Here is a 20438-nt window from a genome sequence, read left to right as displayed (position 1 = left end):
CAGCCTCTAGCCCAATTTGAAAAGACTCTTCTCCGGAATAATGGTGCCCTGTCCTTGGGGGGGTGCATCCCCCCTTTCTGCTTTCAGGGCAGTGGTTCTCAGATGAGAATCGGCCTGGGTTTGGGGGCCGGGTGGTTTTCCAAGCTCCTCGGATGGTTCTAACAGGAGCCAAGGCTCATAGCCACTGTTCCAGAGTGAGGAAAGCCAGCACCTGGCCCCAGGCTACTGTGAGAACAGTGTGGGTGCAGGAAGCCAAGGGGACAGCTTGAGAGAGGAAGGGGGTCCACACTTCCTGCTCCTAGGGCTGGGTCAATGAGCTTTCTTCCAGGTCAGGGAGGGGGGCACAGGAGATGAGGAGACTGGGTTTCCCCTTGCTTTTTCACGAATTCACTATGTGGCCTTAAACAAGGTACTTCTCTCTGAGCCTCAGCTCTACAATGAGGATGCACGACTGGATTCCTTCTGAGGGCCTCTGAAGCCTTCACAGCCCCTGGCCTTGTGTCTTGTATAGCCCTGATTCAAACTCATTACCAGCTTCAGCACCGCCAACACATACCTGCGCGCCCAGCCGTGGTGGCTTCTGTGGGGGGCCCGTGAACTCCGCTGCAAGGGGGAGGGAGAGTGAGTCGGGGGGGGAGGTCTCAGCACCCTGGCCCTTCCCTTCATACCTGCAGATAACCAAGCCAACCCCCTCTCCTCTGCTACCAGGAGACTCAGGGAAGCTAAGGTCAAAGGCGTTTCCGGGAAGGTGGCTGGGAAAATAACCTCTGGGCTCCCTGGCCCTCCCACAGTCAGGCACTGCTGTCCATTTGATAGAAAGACAAATCCTAAGTTGCAGTGGAGATGGAGTGATTACAGCAGGTGCTCCAGATTCTGCCGGTTGCACATTGGCCCCCGAGCACACACTCTGGCCTTGACATTCATGGGGAAGAATCTTCAGCCCGGTGCCAGAGCAGTTAATGGGGTAGCTTTGTGAGGATTTCCTGATGGTCTGCCTTGAGCATTTGGGGGTCCAGGAAGTGAAACAGCCGAGGAACCACACTATTCACTCCACACTTTGAAAAGCAAAGACATGCGCAAGGCGTGTGGAGTTGCTGGAAGAGTGAGCAGGAATGGAAGCCAGAAGACTGGTTGGTTCTACTCTCTAACCTTCTGCCGCCAGACAGCTGTGTGACCTGGGCCAGCTCACTTACACTCCCTGGCCCTTACTTTTCATCTGTTAAATAGGAGGGTTCACTCAGAAGGGACCCTGCAGCCGGACTGCCTGGGCTCCAATCAGAGCTCTGCTATTTACTAGCTGTGTGACTTTGGATAAGTTACTTGACCTTTCTGTGCCTCAGTTTCATGTCCTTTGTAAAATGGACATAATGATTCATTGTATCTATCCGACAGGGTTGCCGTGAGGTTAGAGCTGACATTTGCAAGCAACTTGGGCCCGCGCTTGGCTAGTGTTCTGGTTCCAGTGACTGTTGTCATTGTCATTGGTTGCTGTCATTGTCATGATTGTCATCATCCCCATCGCCACCCTCACCAGCCACACCCTCCCTAGGAGGATGATGATGAGCCTGGCTCACTGCTGGCTCTTCCTGCCCCCCCCCCCCCCCCCCCCCCCCCCCCCCCTGGGGGGGGGGTGGGGGCCCCGGCCCCCCCCTGGCCCTTCCCCCCCCCCCCCCCCCCGCTTCAGCAGCAGTTTCTGGAAAGGCCCTGCGGCCTCAGCTGCCCCTGCCTGCCCTCTCCTTTCCATCCCCTGGGCCTAGCAAAGAGAGGCATCAGCTGAGAGAGGCGGGCGGAGCTACTCTCCACCACAGACAGCCTCGCACAGAGTGAGGGGGGACAGGACTTAAGAACCACCGAGGCCTCCAAATACATGCAAGAGGAGATCAGTGAAGCGAGGGCTGAGGACCCGGCAAGAGGGAGAGACGAGAGAGACGGGCCAAGGCAGGGAGAGGGCGGGGGTGGTAGATGGAGCAGAGTGTAGGTATCAGTTCCCAAACGGGCCCTCTCTGCACGCTCGGAACTGAAACAGGCAGTTTCTGAAAATGGCGAACAGACTCTCGGCCTCTGCGGTGGGCAAGGAGCATGCGGGAGCGCTCCCCATGTGAGGTCAAGCAGAAGCTGCCGCCCAAAGGAAGGGCGCGAACACTTACTGTAGCCGGCCTCCTTCTCCGGGGTCTGGAAGGGAGGAAAGAGAACATGTCACCAGTGTGGCCCTGGGCACCCCCCGCTCCCCACCTTGACCTGTTCCCCGCTGCGCACGCGGAGGTCAGAGGTGCAGGGGGCCGCTGGGGAGCTCCCGTCTCAGAGCCTGAGGGCCCGGTGGCAGAGGCGGGGGATGTGCTACGGCTGTAGATCCAGCCGGAGCCAAGGAACCACAAGTGGAGCTTCAGAGTTTCGTGGAGATCAAGGTGAAGGGAGGAGTCGAGCTCCCAGAGGGAGAGGCAGAAAGGGAAGGAATGGGCAGGCAGGGGGCCTGGTGCTCGGATCCCGCTGTCTCCAACGCCTTCCCAGGCCTTGACTTTAAGACAGAGATCACTCCCAGTGACTTACCAGCGGGGACTTGTCATTCATGTACACCATGGGGTCCTGCAGAGGAGGAAATTGAAGCAAACGATTTAGGATTCTAGAACTGAAAACCCTAAGGACGCACGGAGAGCATTCCTCCTCGTCAGCTGGGGACGCACGAGGACCCAAGTGGACACGGTGGTGTGGACATCGCTCCCATTCAAGCATTTTTATCACTGTGTTCAGCAGCGCTGCAGAGAGTGGGGTCCCCTCCCACCCACGGCTCAGAGGCTGCTCACCAAGGATTTCTCCTCCTGCCTCAGCCACTGATAATCTTCCACCATCTGCTTCTGCTGCTTGTCCAGGATCTGTCGCATCTTGAGCCTCTCGGCCTCCCATAGCTGCTGGGCCTCTTCTCGGCTGCTGGGTCGGATGAAGTCCTCCTCCTGAGAGGACAGCGGGGAGAAAGGAGAGGACACGATGAGTCCAGTGCCCAGACCCAGGCAGGGCAATCTCCCGAAGAGCCTGTGGGAGCCACAGAGCTTGGCCTCGCCTGCTGCTTTGTTTCTTGCAAGGTTTGTTCTTAAATCCTTAGCCATGGATGCAGACAGTTACTGGCTATGTTGCAGTATCATGTCAAACCTGAGAGCGCAGCACTGAACATGCATCGTATATGAACAATTACAGGATCTGCTCATACAATTTCATTTTCAAATTACTGCCCTAATAGTATTTTCTCAGTTGGCATTTGTCATGGTTGCAGTCACTTCATACATTTAAAAATGCAAAGCCAGCCCTCTGGAAAGCCTTGGGTGCTTATCGCCGCCACCGGAACACCGTGTGGCAGGGGGTCTGGGAGCTTAGAGGAGTGCGGCGCCGCCTCTAGGCTCACGGTGTGCAGTCCTGCAAAGCTGACCGTGGAGGGATGCAGGCTGAGGGAAGGAGCGACAGCATGCACCCATGTGGTGGTGCCTTTTTATGAAAACATACTCTTTATTAAGCTAGTAGTAGCTTGGGTTATCGAACCAAAGGCTAAAAGAAATCCATGAGCTAAGAGAAAAGTGAAGAACGAAATTTAAAGCAATATGGATCTATAGATATGCAGTACATGCTTGCTCTCCCTAACTTTATTAATCTAACCCTCCTTTTAACTCATTTGAAGGGCTCTGGAACTATAGTTTCACCTGGGAGTTCTTAAACAGAAGGTGTTACATGTTTTCTTACTCCTTCTTTCCCCTCATTCTTCCCCAGGGTTCATTTATATCAGTGTCTTCTCGTCCCTTCAAACTCTGGCTTTTTTCTACTCCACGCGATCACCTTGGCCTCCCAGACTCATGTGTGCTATTGTCATTCTTTTGATTGCAGAAAGCCCAGGGTGACCTTTGTCAGGAGCAGGACCCTTCTGTGACATCCAGACCAGCAGCCTCTTCAGATCCTTGCTTTTAAAGTGGCCATTTTACATACAAGTCACTAGCATAGAATGCTAAAAATTATTCTCTATCTACTTTAGCAAGCCATAATCTCTGCCAAGCCTCTAAAAAAGATTTTCCCCACCAAACCCTTTAAAACACACTTGAATATAACCACACAGTTTCAGATTAGTTATATTGGTGTTTTTCCTAGTGCTCACTGAGTTTCAATCACGGCTCTCGATTTCTAACAATACTTCCCCCGCCGACCCCCCGCAAGTTAGATTTCTTACTGAAATATTCTTTGTTACTCTATTCAACACCTACTTATTAAGCAGCTACTTTGTGGCAGGCATAGGGCTGGGTGCTGGGAGGGCAGTGATGATAAAATATGCAATGTCCCTGTTCTCAGAGGGTGAAGTAAGCAACGGTTAGACCAAGTTTCTCAACCTCAGCACCATGAACATGTGGGGTCAGATCATTCTTTATTGGGGGAGATTTCCTGTAAATTGGAGGATGCTCAGCAGCAAGTCCACAAAATAGATGCTTTTAGCATCTCCCCAGTTGTAACAAAATGCCTCCAGACATCTCCAAATGTCCTCTCGGAGGCAAGATCATTTCAGCTGAAGGCTACTGAGTTAGACCTTACTTTAAGAAAATAAGTTTCAGGTCATAAGAGTATTCTACAATCACAGAATTGATAAAATAAGATTTATTTCCCACATACTGATGCTCCAAAATGAGGGTATTTGAAGGTTATAAATATCTGCAGTTAAATGTCGATATCTACAAACACAATGGTATGGCTACCCCAGGCTATTGACAAATAGTGACACACAGGAACTAAGTGTCAAATATTCTGACTATCAAATCTCTAGGTGAGATTAGACTAGTCTAGACTAGACTAGACTGAGAGAGACTAAATACTGGTAGAGGAAGTTAGTAGACTCAAGAAAACATTGTATAGTTTTGTAAGTGTTAAAGGAAAATTCCCACTACTCAACTGTCTAGGATGTCCCAGGCCTGATCACCATCTCACCAAATATTTTAACATGTATTGCGAAAATGTTCCTATGTCTTACAATTTCATAATAAAACTCAAGGAGAAAATAAGATTTTAAAAAATCGATCACTTTAGGGCTTACTTGTCTGCAAGGTACCTCAGATATTCTTATCAGGCAATAGCAACTTAGATTGCTGGTCACTTTTAAAAGGAATCAGGCTCTCATGGTGTCTTAAAATGACTCTCGCAAGCTGTAACTCCTTCCATAATTTGACTACCCCCCCCATCTTGCCAGCTTCATTTCCACCTCCAAATGCATCCTCCTGTGTTCTAGCCAAACAGGTCCTGCACTTGCCCTGTGGCTTCCCATTACTTAGTCTTGGATTCTACTAATGCATCTGCCTCTTTTATTTCCCATACCCCAGTTTCTTCCTGTCCAAATCTTCCCCATCCTTCGAGGCCCAGCTGAAAAAAAAAGAAGCTGGAAAGAGCTGTTCTTCTCTCTAAACTCCCAGTGCACCTTTCCATTACCTCTGTGTGCCACTCACAGCTTTATGGCTTGCATTACAGGTAAGTGTGCATCTGCTGTATTCCTTCTGGCTGCCTGAAGCTCACCGAAAGCAGAACACCCTTGTTCTCCCTTCAGCACCTAGGACAGTGCCTGGCAAAGCGTTCCTGCACAAGGTAGTTCATTGAATTTTATTATAATTTTAAACCTCAATTGTGAGGTCTTCAAGAGGGAGATTGCTGCCATCCTGACTCTTGTGTGGAATGCCAGATTCCCAGATGAGTCAGGCAAGAGAGTCAGTCAGTAGAAAAATTGTTTTTGTGGGGAAACCATCTCTGATTTTTGTTAAATGCTTTCAGATGCTTTGCAGGAAGCCTATTATACCTTTCCAGCATTCTACCTAAAAGAAGTTTTCTCAGTCTTTCTGATGTATATCATAAAATGGATTTTATATTTTTTACTTTTTTTTGTTTACTTAAAGAAACATCCATTATATTCTTTTACGTAGACCTTCCTTACGACAAGTACTTCTAAACCCCTAACACAAAAAGTCTTTTCTTCCCTGCTGCACAGTATGTCTTTATGGAACTGAACAAAGTCTTATGGTGAAGGGGGATTAGACAAAGGCAGTGCCACCCCGGAAATGTGCAAAATAGCTTTTTTCTAAAAGGACACATTTTAAAGTAAAACTCAATTACGAATAGAGTCAAGGACAGGAAGGTGGAGGAACTGAGCATTGCCTAAATTATAGTGCATACTTAAAAATGCAGTTTTATTATTGTTAAGTATGTGTTAAGATATAAATTGGTTAAATTAATTTAAAAGAGGAAAATGAGCTAGGTCAGGGGAAAATTTAGTTCACAATAGATCTTGCTGCCTAGAATTCTAAGTTACCTTACGCATTTCAAAATTTTGCTAAATTAAAAATAATGGTACAGAATATACCAACATAACTTTCCTATATTTTTCAAATCTATTGTAATAAACATGGAGTTTTTACAAAAACTTTTAGAGTCATGTATCCTGAGTCTGAAATATCATGCATGTTTACAGAGTTAGAACTAAAATAATGCCTTTGGTTTGTTTTGTCACATATCAAGACTCAGTTTAGTAAAGTATATCAAATATTCATGCCAGATGACCACACCTCCTTTGAAGGAGAAGATGGGTGCTGAGAAGTGACAAGTGGGTATCTCTTTTACAAGCAAAGCTGCCTTTTTTTTTCCCCCACAAAACTTGACAATTAGAAGCTAGTCCATGAAGTACTCAGGGCCCCATTGGCGGTTACACAAAGACGTGACTGGGAAGGGTGGTTTAGCCCCACACTAACCCCCAAGCTCCTTCCTGTACAACACCAACTTTGACAAAAGCAGCAGGAGTACAGCCACAAGGAAACTTTTCCTTTGACTGAGGAGAGATTTAGCAACCGAAGCAACCAGGCAGGAAGGGCAGAGCTAGGCAGAACCTCCGGGATCTTTTATTCTCTGGCACCATCAAGCTTGGTTACCCTCTGCCCACAAGCCACCACACTACCCCCCGCCCCCCGCCCCAGGGCTCAGGAAACATAGCACCAAGGTATGGACAGGGGCAGGTCCAGGTCCAGCTAGTGTCCTTGGGAGCAGAGCCTGACTTGGCCCCCAGCTTCCAATGTGTTTGCAAAAGAGGGGAAGTTACAGAGCCCCTTGATGGACTGACTGGTGCATTAAAGCATGGAGGGCTCCTCCTGAGCTGGAGGATGTGGGGTTCCTGGTGTCCCAGACACCTCCCTCTAGCAGCTTTCTGAGTTCGGGCTAGGACCCAGCATGCAGAGCCCTCTTACCCGCATGCTGTGGCGCTTGAAGACATTGTGCCGGTGGAGAGGTGGGGTGTGCAGTGAGTTTACAGGAGATGGATACTCCATAGGGCTGGTGAGCGTAGGTGAGCTGGCACACAGACCCTCAGGGACCTATTCAGGAGAAGTAAAGAAGCACCAGCACAGGGACAAGACAAGAAGGTGGACAATTAGCTGCTACAAACGTGAGCACAAAGAAGCAATAATGGGCACCAGAGGAGACATCGGACTTGCTCTTCAGGAGCTAACAAAGAATGTGGTGTGGGCATTTCGTTGGTCTTGCTTGGGAGACATGGCAGGGTGACACACACGGCTCTTGGCTAGGAGTCAGTGCAGCCCCCGTGGCCTCATTCATCTGACAGCCAACCATATGACGCTCTGCGTACAATGGGGTCCACATTATGTTACTGACCTACTGAGTCCATGTCTCCTCCTTCAGGACTCTTCAGAAAGGAGTTCTATTTCATAAGCATGTCGCAAACTCACAGGTATGATTAGCCCACAGAAATATGTGTGTGTGTTTGTATTTAATCACTATTTTAAACATCACAAAAAGGTATGATTCTTTTCAGGAATATTGCTTCTATCTTCTGCATCAAGGTTTTCTTCTTCACACAACAAGGATTTAGCTGTTAGTTCTTGGTTAGCCTTGTTTTGGTATTGGAGTGTTTCCTTGAGAAATATATGACCATGGTACACCACTTTTCTGTAAGGAGCACCAGATAAACATTGTTTCTATTTGGTTGAGATGCTCCACTGTTGATCAGTGACTCTGAGCTGAGGGATGTAAGAGAAGAAAAGAGATGGGCCTTGGCTCCCTGTGACTGAGATGCAGGACAGAGACACCAGACAGAGACATTCTCAGACAGGGACTGACATCTTGGGAAGATCCCATGGTTGGTAATGATGGAGGCATGAGGAAAGCTCCAATGGAACCTTGCTCTCAGCTTCTGGCCACCTGGGTTCTGCCTAAGGTCTCCATGGGGAGCCCCAGGGAGCAACTCCATCCTCTGGGAACATCAACTATTCCCAACTGCCTGAAATTCCTTCTCAGAAAGCTCTGCTCTGAGTAGGGGGCCAGGAAGGCCTTGGGAATAGAGAAGTAGCTATAGGCAGGCACACAGAGCAACAAACACTATGGACAGATGGACTGAGCTTAAGGCAAGTCTTAGCTGAGGAGAGCCTGGTAGAATTGCATTTTGATTCTTTTGCTCTCTGGGCACTCTGAGTTCAAATTCTCTTGTGGGTACCAAAGAAGAGTCAATGCAGGCCATCTCCATAACCCAAGCAGGTAATTGCTAGTCCTCCAAGGCACGAGAATGGAATTTCAGGAAGGTCCAAGATGAGGAATGGCCCCAAATTTCCCAGCCCTCTGGTTACATGTTTACCTGGAACTGCAGCTTGGGAGCCAGAAGGTTGGTTTGTGGAGGGGGTCTATACTTGGGCCGGCTGGGCTGGAGAGAAAACACAGAGATGAGTCAGTCCATGCCTCTCTCCTTGAGTGAGCATAGCTCACCAAGGGGAATACTGGGCTGGACACAGGTCAGGCTTATTCAGAATAAAGGAGAGATGAGGGGCAAAGTTATCATTAAAATCATTTGCATTCACTTACTGAGCACCCATTATGTGCTGAGTGATGAGAAGGTACAAAGAAGCCAGTCTCTCTGCCCTCCTGGGGGCATCACTAATTGAAGGGTTTACTGATCTCTGGTGTGTAACCTCTTTAGATATGGGAACACCTGTCAAATCAGCTGTCAAAAGCCACATGCTTCCAGAGGTAACGAGTTACCAAGGGCTCAGGCACGTGCAGAGGCTTCATGGAGGAGATGAAAATTGAGCTGGGTCCTGCCTGAGGGAAGGATCAGGGCATGCCAGGCAAGGGGGGACAGTGAGAAAAGGCCTTGGACCAGATAGGACTTTGTTATGGGCTGTTTGTGTCCCCCCCCCAGATTCATATGTTGAAGCCCCAACCCTTAGTGTGATGGCATATGGAGGTAGGACCTTTGCCAGATAATTCGGGTTAGATGAGGTCATGAGGCTGGGGCCCTCATGATGGGATTAGTGTCCTTATAAGAAGAGACACCAGAGCTCTTGCTCTCTCTGCTGTGCTAAGACACAGTGGGAAAGTGGCCATCTGCAAGCAAAGAAGAGAGTCCTCACCAGACAATGAATCTGCCAGCACCTTGATCTTGGACTTCCCAGCCTCCACACTCAGTCTATGGTATTTTGTTATGGCAGTCTGAGCTGACTAATATGGATATGGTCCCTCAAAACCCACTCACATAATGGCATGGTAGCAAGGCACTGGATTCTGAGCCCAGAGATGCCATGAGTGTGGGCATGGAGGCTGGACATAAGGGACCCAGGGACACTCCCCATTCATATGCCCTCAGGGACATCTAATTTGCCCCTAAAAAATACCAGAAATAAAAGTGCTCCAGCCTCTCAAGGGAAGAGTGTCCAGGGTGATTCCCTGCCCTAGCTGCCCTCTGAGAGGTGTGCTCTCTTAGGGCCTCAGATCACACCTGCCAGGGCACCCATGTGATGGGGGCTAAATTTAGTGCTGGCGGACAGTTGGGTTGAGGGCCAAGAGGACCACGGGAGCACATCCTGCCTATGCTGGAGGAAGAGGGAGGAGTTACATAGTCAGGCCAGGAGTGGGCTAGATGGAGAACCAGCTCTGCTTGATTCACAGGACCCATGAGACCAGGGCTTGGTTTACCTTGGGTGGGGGTTCCTGGTAGGCTACGGGCTCCAAGATTTTGGGAGGTCGGTAGCGAGCATTCCTCTCCTGCTCTATAGCGATGTCTTTCTCCATCTGATAAATGTCACTGCCAAGGAGTCAGGTCAGATAAAGAAAGAGGAACAAAGTTAAAGATGCTCCTGGGGCCCCTCTTCTGCAGTCCTTCCTCTGACGCCTGGAGAGGCCCAAAGAAGGACCTCTGGGTCCCATTTCTGTCTCCTCAGAAGAGTGGCTGGGGAGACCCCTCTGAGAAGGCTGGAAGATGGACCCTGAGGCTGCTTCCCCAACAGTGAAGTTGGGAGAATCACAGGAATGGATCCATGGTGGGAAAAGCCCTTGGAGAACCAGTCCTACAGGGCAGTGTAAGTGTGTCTCCCGCCCACCTTGCCATGCATCTTGCCTTCCTGGGCCTGCTACTGGCACCAACCCCCTATGTAGATTTCTAATATCCCAGCCAACTTCATGACCAAGGCCTGTGTTCTGCATCTCCTATTTTTCATTAAACCACCCACCAACACATTCCTGGCGTATACTAATGAGAAATGGCTGTGGATTCAACTCCCGGGTTAGCTATGTGCATGCTTCTTGCCCTTCTTACTCAATCCACTGTTTCCCAACTTGGGAATCACAGACCCTAGAGGACTCTGGAATGGTCACAGGGGGTCCCTGAATTCACATGTTCATTGTCTGTATTCATTGTATTCACATGTATTCACTGTCTGTAGACCAAGTATTATGTGCTACCAGACATATAATATTTGTATTATATTTTCAAGTGTACATGAATTGTACTGTACATTATATAAAAAATTCATTAGATAGCTTAGTACATTTTGCCAATCAATAAATTCTGAAAATGTAACTATTGTTACAGGGAGGAATTTTCAGAATTTGACATTAAAAGGGACCTTCTTATGCCCACAAGATCAGGAAATTCTCATCTAATCCTTTCTTAACTCTAATGGAGGACTGCCAGGCTGTAGCTTGAGGGGGGTATCCTGGGCTCCTTGGGGTCTTTGGATATCCTTCCAGTTCCACAGAAAGCCTGCTCCTAACTCCATCCATGGTGGAGGTTGGCCTGGGTCCTCTAATGGGGCATCCTTCTCAGCCCACAGAGAAGCACCTGTCACAACTCCCCAGGGTTCTTAAGCCCCCAGAATGAATTAAGATCTCCCTCTTACCCTCATCACCTCAGAGCTTTGGTCCTTTCAAATTACATTTTTCAAATACTTTTCCTGGAACCTTTTGGCTTCTCAAATTTCCCATATGAAGGACCAAAAGATGAGACTAGAATTAATCAGGGGTGTCAACAAAGGGATAGACAGGAACAGAGAGGCCTTGCAGACCGTGTTGGAACCCCTGGCCCCACAAGCAAATTCAGTGTCATTCCCACTGCCCCAGTGTGGACAGTCCCAGCTTGTCTGTTGGGGTACCTCCCTGCAAAGCAGTTTCCAGGGGCTCTTTTCTTTCTCTAAAAAGTGCCAACACATTGACTGCAGTGTTTACAGTCAGTTGTTTTTAACATTAATTAAGCACTAGATTCCCTAATGCAGGGGTCAGCACACTGTTGCCCACAGGCCAAATCCAGCCCTCCGCCTATTTTTATATGGCTCCAAACTAAGTATATTTTTTACATTTTTAATGACTGAAGAAAATAAAAAGAAGCAACTTCATGACATGTGAACATTATATAAAATTCAAATTTCTGTTCCCCCAAATAGTCTTCCTGAAACCCAGCTACCCACATTGATTTTTTATGTATTTTCTATGGCTGCTTTTGAGCTATTACGGCAGAGTTGAGTCGTTTTAACAGAGACCATATATGGCTTGCAAAGCCCAAAACATTTACTGTCCGGCCCGTTACAGAAAGTTTGCTGATCCCTGCCCTAAAGGAGGCCAAAAAAAAGTCAGACCACCCAAGGAGGAGCTGTGGGCACGCAAGCCACCAAGGAAACAAGGGGACCATCTAAAATATGATCTGACAGCACCCTTCCCCAGGAGAGAATAATGGCTCTTGGATGAAACATCAGACCTTCAGGCTGCCAATGCTCTAATCAGAAAGGAGAGGCCACCCCCGGGTCGCTGTCTTAATGGTCAAAAATCAATCACTCCCTTCCCCACTATCTGGGAGGAACAATCAAAGGCACAGAGGCTCAAGGGTGTTGCTGGGAATGCAGGTCCCATGCCTGAGCTGGGCCTCCTGTAAAGAGCAATCTCTGCAAAGAGCCTAGGCACATCAGTGAAAGTCTGGTTTAGACTTTGTGCTCAAACCTGCAAAATATTTTTGGAATGCATACTAGGAGCCACATCTTGTGCTTGGGGTTGACAGATACCAAGATGGTGAGGCTTACGCAGGCTCACTGTCTGTGAGTTCCTATCTGACAGTGAACTCGGTTTCAATCCCCTGTCCTCTGACCGAGCTGCTGAGCCTCTGTGAAATGTAGGGCACTGTGCTTCTGCTGGGAGGACCAGCCATCTCCGCTTGGACACATGGCTCCGTGTTGGTCAGAGGGGAGGTCCTGGTGCAAGTCCCAACCCCACCCGTCATGGCCATAGCTCTGAGCCTGAATTCTCTCATCCTTAAGGTGGTCATGCCAACTGCATCTTGTTTAGGGAAGTACGTTCGTTTTAAGCCCCTAAGAGCAGTTGAAGAGGAGACTTGCTATCTGGGGTCCCTGCACCTCTAGCCCCCCACCCCTGCTCCATGGTCACCTGAGGTTGCACACGAGCTCAGTGAAGCGGGGCCGCTCACTGGGGTCGTAGTCCCAGCAGCGAGTCATGAGGGTGTAGAGGACAGGTGGGCAGAGGTCGGGCTTGGGCAGCCGGTCCCCTTTCTCGAGCACCCCGATGACGTCCTTGTTCTCCAGCCAGAAGAAGGGCTGCTTGCCAAAGCTCAGTATCTCCCACATGCAGACAGCTAAAGGCAGGAAGAGAGGGCTCAGGACCTGCACTGTGGAGGACGCATGCCCGGAGAGTCCAGTCCACCTTCCTCAGGAAAAACTGTGGGACCTTCTGAGTTCCCCAGCCTCCCCCTCTAGCATCCCTGGGGGCTTGCCCAGTGTGGTGGGCCACTGAGGGACCGATCACCTGCATCTGCAAGTGAACTAAGGATCCCCTCCCTAGAGCCCTTCCACATGGAGCTATTAGATTTTGTGGGACAAGGAAGAGGGGCCAAAGGGCATATTGTTGGGACCACCAGTGCCTTCCCTTAAGAGGGAGTGAAGACTCTATTGGAAAGCTGGGGTTTGAAGCCTAGCACCAACACTTGCTGCCAACACAAGCCCCTGGCCTGCATGAGCCTCAGTTTCCTTATCTGGAAAATGGGAATAATAATAATGAGCTTTTATTGGGCTGGCTGTGGAGAACTGAGAGGGATAATCTACGTGGCTGTGTGCTCTGTAAGGGGCTGTCCATCTATCACCTGGTCTTGTTCTCACCTCTCCCTATACCTCCTTCTCAGAACAAACTTCAGAGTTTGATCCCCTCTAGGGGATCACGTCAGTCCCTGGGACTGGTTGGTGGAGTGCATGCTCCCCTCAGGAGCCTTTTCCAGGAATATTAACCAATAGTGCCCAGGCAGGCCTTTAGCCCATATCATCCCCAACCCACCACGGGCCCCCCACTTCTGGGATTTCTCAGTGGCCACAGCAAAACAGAACCCTTGCAACCCAGGGATGGGGGGCCAGACCTCTGCGTCCTGTACCCCCTGTTAGCCTGGTCATGGAGGGGAGAATCAGAACCCTTTCCCATGCTCTTCTGAAACTCCACTCACCAAACATCCAGACGTCACTGGCTGTTGTAAAGCGGCGGAAGTTGATGGACTCAGGGGACATCCACTTGATGGGGAGACGGGTCACAGAGGCTTTGGGTGGGCAAAGAGATTCACAGGGGTTATTTTGTGAAGAAAGATCCAGAATTATCCAGAATTACAGCCTATTCTCCAGAAACCCTTGGCCTGGGCTTGACCAACTGTAGCCTTTTTTTCTTTCTTTCTTTTTTTGGGGTGGGGTGGGGCTGCAGCGACCCCTCCAGGGACAAGTCCGGGGCCGAACATCCCTCACCTTTGTAATACTCCTCATCCTCAATGTACCGGGAAAGGCCAAAGTCCCCCAGCTTCACACACTCAGTGGAGGCCACCAGGATGTTTCGGACAGCGATGTCCCTGGGAGAGAGATGTGGAGGTTCAGAATGTTTCGTTCTGACAGACAGATGGACAGAGAGGTAAAGGAGAAGAGTGCCGGCTAGGGCCCCAGGAGGCTGGGCTGGCCGTCCAGGTCCCCCCACACACGAGGCCCTCAGCCACCTCCTTCTACCTCCCTGGGGAGCTTTATCTCCCATCACCCCTCCTCACGTGGCTCCAGGGTGAAGCCAACTTCAGGTTCCCAGGACTTGCTCCGCACACGTGCCCTGCAGGCTGTATCCTCCCCTCTGCCAGGAATGCTGTCACCTTGCTGATTCTTCACGGGAGAGCCCCAGCAACTTTCCTGGTCACTATTCTCCCCTGCTTCTGCAACTCCATTGGACTGTAGGCTTTTGTCGTGGCTAAGAGCAACAGCTCCCAGATACCCTCTAGGGAGCACTAGGATGGTCAGGACCACCCAAATTCTGTACATACCCTGCCTTGTGACAGACAGACCCTCAGACGCCCCCCACCAGCCCCGGCACAGAGGAGGAGACAGGGCTGGGGGGCACAGAGAGCCGAAGGAGCTTGCCCAGTAGGTTCCCCGGGCGGGGAAAGGGGTCAGCCCAGGCAGCCTAACTCCAGAGCTGAGCTCTCATCCCTCTCTGGGGAGCACCCACTGACTCAGTGTACCTCATGTTCCTGGCATCGTTTCTAACCCAGGGTCGTCTGCTCGCTTCTCACAGGCAGGCTCCATTCCCTATCATTTGTCTTTATTACTGAAAAGCTGACTTCAAAGCAGGACAGCTTCACCCAAACAAACAAGGGAAACAGATCTATTATCCCACCACCTTCCCCTCATGACTATTTATTTACATCTCGAATTTCACCCTCATCCTAGAAGGTAAGCTCCACAAGGAAAGGGAGTTTGGGTGTGTTTTGACTACAACTTTATCCCAGAGCCAAGGACAGCACTTGGAGACACAGGGTAGAAGTTCCAGAGGTGTTGAATGAGTGAATGGAATGAATGAATGAACGTTTATATCCCCACACATTGCTTTGCATAGTATCACCCACAAGACCACATATCCCACGTCCATGGTGTTGGATTGAAGAATTCGTCTGCTCACCCCAATATTCTGGGAGCACCCCCTTTGTCTCCTCCAGGGGATCACATCCCTTGTGGCTGGAACCTCCTTTCAGGGACTGGGAACAAAGCCAGGTGGAGAAGGGGCCCACCCCCCAGCCAGAGGGAGGAGAGGACTTGGCAGCTGGGCTGCTGAGGACGGGGGGTGGGGGGGCAGCTGCTCAGGCTGGGAAGGGCCCAGACCCCAGGATCTTCCTGGTGCTGCCCCAGTCCCATCCCCCTACCTGGGCCGCATGCCACCAAATGGGTGATCCAGCTCCGTGCAAGTGGGGGAGCAATTTCCTAGACCCCACCGGGAAACTGGCTAGATGGAGCCGAGCTACAATCAGATGCCCCGCACTTTAGATTTAGTCTTAATAACAATGCCATGAGGCACGTATGGCGATTCCACCTTTCAGATGAGGCAATGGGTTCCTAGCAGGTGCTCGACTTGTCATGTGAGGCAGGACTAATGCTGGGGTCTCAATACTCGTCTGTGTGACTCCAAAGCCCCGCATGACCCCAACCCCTCCATGGTCAGATCGAGGAGCCCAGCTTTCTCCCCAGCCCCACCTATGGACACAGTTGATGCTCTCCAGGTAAGCCATGGCCTTGCAAATCTGCAGCGAGTACAGGACGAGAGTGAGCACCTTCAAGGAGTTCTTGTTTCTCTCCAGGTAGTGGCCCAGCTGTAGGAAGAGGGAAGATGCCATCAGGACCCCGGCACAGACTCCGCGGGCAGCCACCAAGCCCTTCCCCGGCAAACCCAAGTTGGCAAGATGTTCCAGAAATTTCCCTACACACGATCTCTGGGTTGTTTGGGCTGAATACAGAGGGCAGGAAGCTGGGAGTGAAGGGTCCATGCTCTAAATGCATCCCACCCGGAGGCCCGGCTCAACAGGGTTCCACTCCTGCCATCCCCAGCTCACCTCACCGTAGGGATACAATTCCATGATGATCCAGGTGGGCTCCTCTTCAATGATACCGATCAGCTTCACGATATGTGGGTGGTCGAGATTCTTCATGATCACTGAAATTGGGGGCAAGAGGGATGGGCCAGAGTGGCCCTAAGGTCCAATACGGGGAAACAGGCTGGGCTGTCCCAACTGGGAGAAACGGGGAGGGAAACCCCTCCTCCCGAAGGAGGTCCCTGTGCTGTTCGCACCCTCCCCATCCCCGGTTCCAGGCCCCTCTCCCATCTCGGACATCCAGGTCCGTGTCATCCCATGGGGTCTTTTCTCACTCACGGGGGCTGTGTCACTTCCCAGGGGACATGTACCTGCTTCACTCAGGAACTTCTCCTTGTTGTCCAGAGTGCAGTCCTTCTTACAGGTCTTTACGGCGACATTGATTTTCTCCCCTTTCTGCAACGAAAGTCTGTTCAGAGCCCCTTGGGCCAGCCCAGGACTTAAAAGAAAGTGTCCCCTCCCTGGCATTGCCATGGTCATCCCACAGGCTTGGCTGACAGCTGAGGGAAGACAGGCAACATCTGGGCCTCCTGGTCTCTGCCAGGCACCTTCCTCCCTTTCCTCCTTCCTCCCCCCACTCTCTTTCTCCACTCCTCTCTGACTCCTGACTTAACTGCCTTTTTTTTTTTTAAGATTTATTTATTTATTTTACAGAGAGAGAGAGAGAGAGAGAGAGTGCATGAGCAGGAGGGGCAGAGGAAGAGGGAGAGAGAATCTCAAGCAGACTCCATGCTGAGTGCGGAGCCCGACATGGGGCTCGATCCCACGACCTTCAGATCAGGACCTGAGCCGAAACCAAGAGTCGGACACTTAACCGACTGTGTCACCCAGGCGCCCCCTGACTTCATTGCTTCTTGATTAGGGTATGTCAGGACTAGAAAGGACCTTTGAGACTAAAGCCTCTGGCCGTCCAGATCAGGACACTGAGGCTCAGGGCCAGTGCTCTGCCCATTGTTCGTGGGTGTGTGTGGAGTGCATGTGCAAAGCCATCCGACGCAGTGTTCCAGTCTCTTTCTCTCTTTTTATTGTTGGCTTTTGCATTTTTGCTGCCTCTTTTCCTTGGCTCTACCCTTTCTGCAGGGTCCCATCCCACTGGGGCCTCAAAACTAGCCCCTGCCTCAGATCCTGCTCTTCCTCTTCCCAGAGCTACATTTTCTCACACTTCCCCATGTTCTTGCCCGTCAAGATTCAGCCAACTCTTTCCCAGGCCCTGCCTCCATTTTACTCCCTGGGCCTGCTATCCTTCTAGGAAATGACTCTTGCTTCCATCATTTCCTGGGTATTTCATAAATACTGCAAATGCCAAGTGGATGAAGAGCCACATATCATGGTGGCCGCTCCAACCCCAGAATATATGAACTCCCCTTTCATTCTATGGAAAAGTGGGAGAGGAGTGTCCGCGAAGAGTCTGGAACTCACGTGATTTGTGTAGACACCTTCATAGACCTCCCCAAAAAAGCCTTCACCAAGAATCCGATTCAGGACCACATCTTCCCGTGTGACGCCATACTGCGGACCTGGGCAGGTGGAAAGAGCAGAGAGTCTCACTATCCACGGGTGCCCCTGGGAATCTGAGTATTTGTAGGCCCCAATGCCAGGCTCTGCTCCCCTCCTGCCCCGGCATCACCAAACCCCTCAACAACATCTCAGGTAAGATGCAGGAGTTGGCCTGGAAAAGGGGTTCTAGAAGGTTCCATCATCTCAGACTTGGAGAAAAACCACCACCCTGTTCCCTCTGAAGGCCAGGTCTCATATCCACACTCTTAGGATCCCCACACACATCACAGGCACACACAAGGTCAATAGTGTGGGGACAAAAGAATGATCTCAGCTTTCAAATCAAAGGTATTTCACTTCGGTTTGTCCCTGTCTGAGGCACACATGGGAGAGGATGAAGAAAGGAAATAAAATCCCCCTGGGGTGTCACAGGTGTCCCCACAATGTCACTTCATAGGGCCCTGGCTGTGGCCATTGTGGTGGGGCCAGAGATCTACCTCTGGGCCTTCGCAGGGTCTCATCGGGAATCTCAGCATAGATGTCTGATTCTGGAATGACAGAAAGAGAACATCCTATGGGTAAGACGCTCTCAGCGGGCACCACCGGGAACCGGGCATGGGGCTCCCACATGCAGGCCAGCAAAACCAAGGCTGACATCCCAGGGAGGGGAGTGGTGGAGGGAAGGGGAGCCAGGCAAGAACTGGGGCTCCCGTCCCACGTTTTGGCGTGGCCACAGAGCCTAGGGCACCTTGACTTGAATCCCTGCTCACTACTGCCTGGTTGCATCATTTAGGGCAAGTTAGTCTCCCTTAATCTCAGTTTTTCTTTCTGTGAAATGAATGTTTCCAGGGAATATCTTAAAGATCAAATAAAATAATACCTATGATGGATTTAACACTGCTGGGGACTGAATGTCTCTCCCCCAAATTCATATGTTGAGATCCCGACCCCCCAGTGTGAAGGTATTTGGAGGCGGGGCCTTTGGGGGGTGGTGATTAGGCTAAGGGGAGGTCAGGAGTATGGCGCCCCCTGGCTGTGGTGTTTGTCATGGCGGCCCGAGCTCAGACAAACATGGCGCCCTGTATTAACTGGTGAATACATGTTAGCTATTAGGATTAATGACGCTTTAAGCTGTCACTGAGAAGTCATAGGGGAAGTGTGCTTTTCTGCAACTTTGAGGGAATCCGTGGCAATGCACAAGAGCAGGCAGAAGAGAGGCTCTGGACACAGGTAGAGGACTGCAGATGGGCAGACTCACCTATGCTGCAGCTGTCTGAGAGGTGGGGCCGCTGTGCCTCCAGGCTGCTGTAGGAGGAGAAGAAAGGGCAGGAGCCCGGTGAACTCAGAGCCCGGCAACACGGCCCTGGGGCAGCCTCGGCCCACCCTCTCCCAGCCGCCCCTCCTGGAGGCCAGCTGCCCCTGTCCCCCTGCCTGCCCGGCGGATGAGTACCCTGTTCTGGTGACACCAGCCTGGGAGCACGGCCCCCGCTGCCAGGGGGCAGGAAAGAGGGGATGCGCCATTCTCCATACGATGAGGCCAGATGGCATTAGGACACAGGGCTACCCTTGCAGGGACTGATGGGGTGAAATTTACTGGTGAGAAATTGCCACTTGTGAAATGCCGGGGTTCCCGTGTTCTCCCCTGGGGCCTGGAAACCAGAGACCCTGGCGGTGGGGGCTCCCTATTTGTTCTGCCTCCTCCCAGGAAGACACAGGCTGAGTGCAGACCTTGTTCCCTGTCTTCCCGTTGTACTCACAGCATGGGGATCTGGGGCAGGCTGTTCCGCTTCTCACCATCTGGGGAGAGGGCAGAAAGGGGGAGCTGGAGCCAGGGACACAGGGTCCTGGATGGATGGCTGACCTCCCTTCTCCTATGAACCAACACAAGGGGGACCCCTTCCCACCATTCCGAATCCTCTGAAAGTCGGAGTGGAAGCTGGCCTGAATTAGAGTCCTCTCAGTAGAAGAAATTCTCGAGTTTCTTTCTGCCACCACCCACATGTTCCAACCCGGACCCCTGCTTCCTGATCCCATCCCCAAATAGACATATGTTCACAGGAGGGGCCAGTCATGTTCTAACACTAACTTTGCTCTTCCTGGGGCTACAAACACCTCCGCTCCAGAAGCCAGCCCCCAAACTGCCTTTGGCCAGGGCCTGCAGCTAAGGACCCAGGATGGGTCCACAAGGAGCATCCTTGTGATGGAAGGACTCGGCAAGCACCTCGTCCCACTTCCAGAGCCTCTTCATTCACATTTTGGTCAATGGTTTCGCTTCTCCCGCTCTGCCTCTGGGGGCTTGTGCCACATCTGCTCATTGGGCCAGTTTGCCTTTAAATGGAAACTCACCTTTTTTGGGATGAATGATGAGAGAGCCTTTGTGCTCCCCCTGCAGCCGGCAGTAACCATCCACCAGGTCAGCCATGTTCTCGGCCTCTGCCAGAGAGGAGGTTTTGATGGACAAGGACTGCAGAGAAGAGACCAGCCAAGGATGAGACCCAAAAGCCTTGGCTAGAGTCTGCCCCACAGGACTGGAGAAGAAACTGCATACTCGGAAGGAGCAGACGACACCACCCATCTCCTGCCTGGAATCCATCAGCACCTGTCCCGGGGCTCGGCTTGCATTCCCCACTGCCACAAGGGGGTGCACTCATCATCCCTCCCCACTGGTGACCCTAAACCCTAGGAAGGCCAGTTTCAGCTAGGACTTATTTTGGTCTCTGAGTGCATAGCA

At 51.1% G+C, this 20438-nt stretch overlaps 1 protein-coding gene across 2 annotated transcripts in view; it reads right to left on the bottom strand.

Annotated features, from left to right (window-relative positions):
• Positions 1–20438, bottom strand: part of PTK2B (protein tyrosine kinase 2 beta) — a 122975-nt gene that overhangs the window by 3283 nt on the left and 99254 nt on the right. For both annotated transcript variants that reach the window (XM_032388989.1, XM_032388990.1), the window contains exons 11-28: positions 20054–20171; positions 19465–19504; positions 18966–19012; positions 18205–18255; positions 17630–17727; positions 16522–16606; positions 16172–16272; positions 15816–15931; positions 14058–14158; positions 13769–13858; positions 12709–12913; positions 9976–10084; positions 8642–8707; positions 7242–7367; positions 2802–2948; positions 2548–2583; positions 2148–2172; positions 557–603 (exon numbers count right to left, since the gene is read on the bottom strand). In XM_032388989.1, the coding sequence (XP_032244880.1) occupies positions 557–603; positions 2148–2172; positions 2548–2583; positions 2802–2948; positions 7242–7367; positions 8642–8707; positions 9976–10084; positions 12709–12913; positions 13769–13858; positions 14058–14158; positions 15816–15931; positions 16172–16272; positions 16522–16606; positions 17630–17727; positions 18205–18255; positions 18966–19012; positions 19465–19504; positions 20054–20171 (1608 nt within the window). The remainder of the gene's footprint in view (positions 1–556; positions 604–2147; positions 2173–2547; positions 2584–2801; positions 2949–7241; positions 7368–8641; positions 8708–9975; positions 10085–12708; positions 12914–13768; positions 13859–14057; positions 14159–15815; positions 15932–16171; positions 16273–16521; positions 16607–17629; positions 17728–18204; positions 18256–18965; positions 19013–19464; positions 19505–20053; positions 20172–20438) is intronic.

This window comes from Phoca vitulina, unplaced genomic scaffold (genome assembly GCF_004348235.1).
Source record: "Phoca vitulina isolate PV1807 unplaced genomic scaffold, GSC_HSeal_1.0 scaffold53, whole genome shotgun sequence".
NCBI classification, from domain to species: Eukaryota; Metazoa; Chordata; class Mammalia; order Carnivora; family Phocidae; genus Phoca; species Phoca vitulina.
Note: the sequence above shows the minus strand (reverse complement) of the source record. Positions and strands in the feature narration are given on the sequence as shown.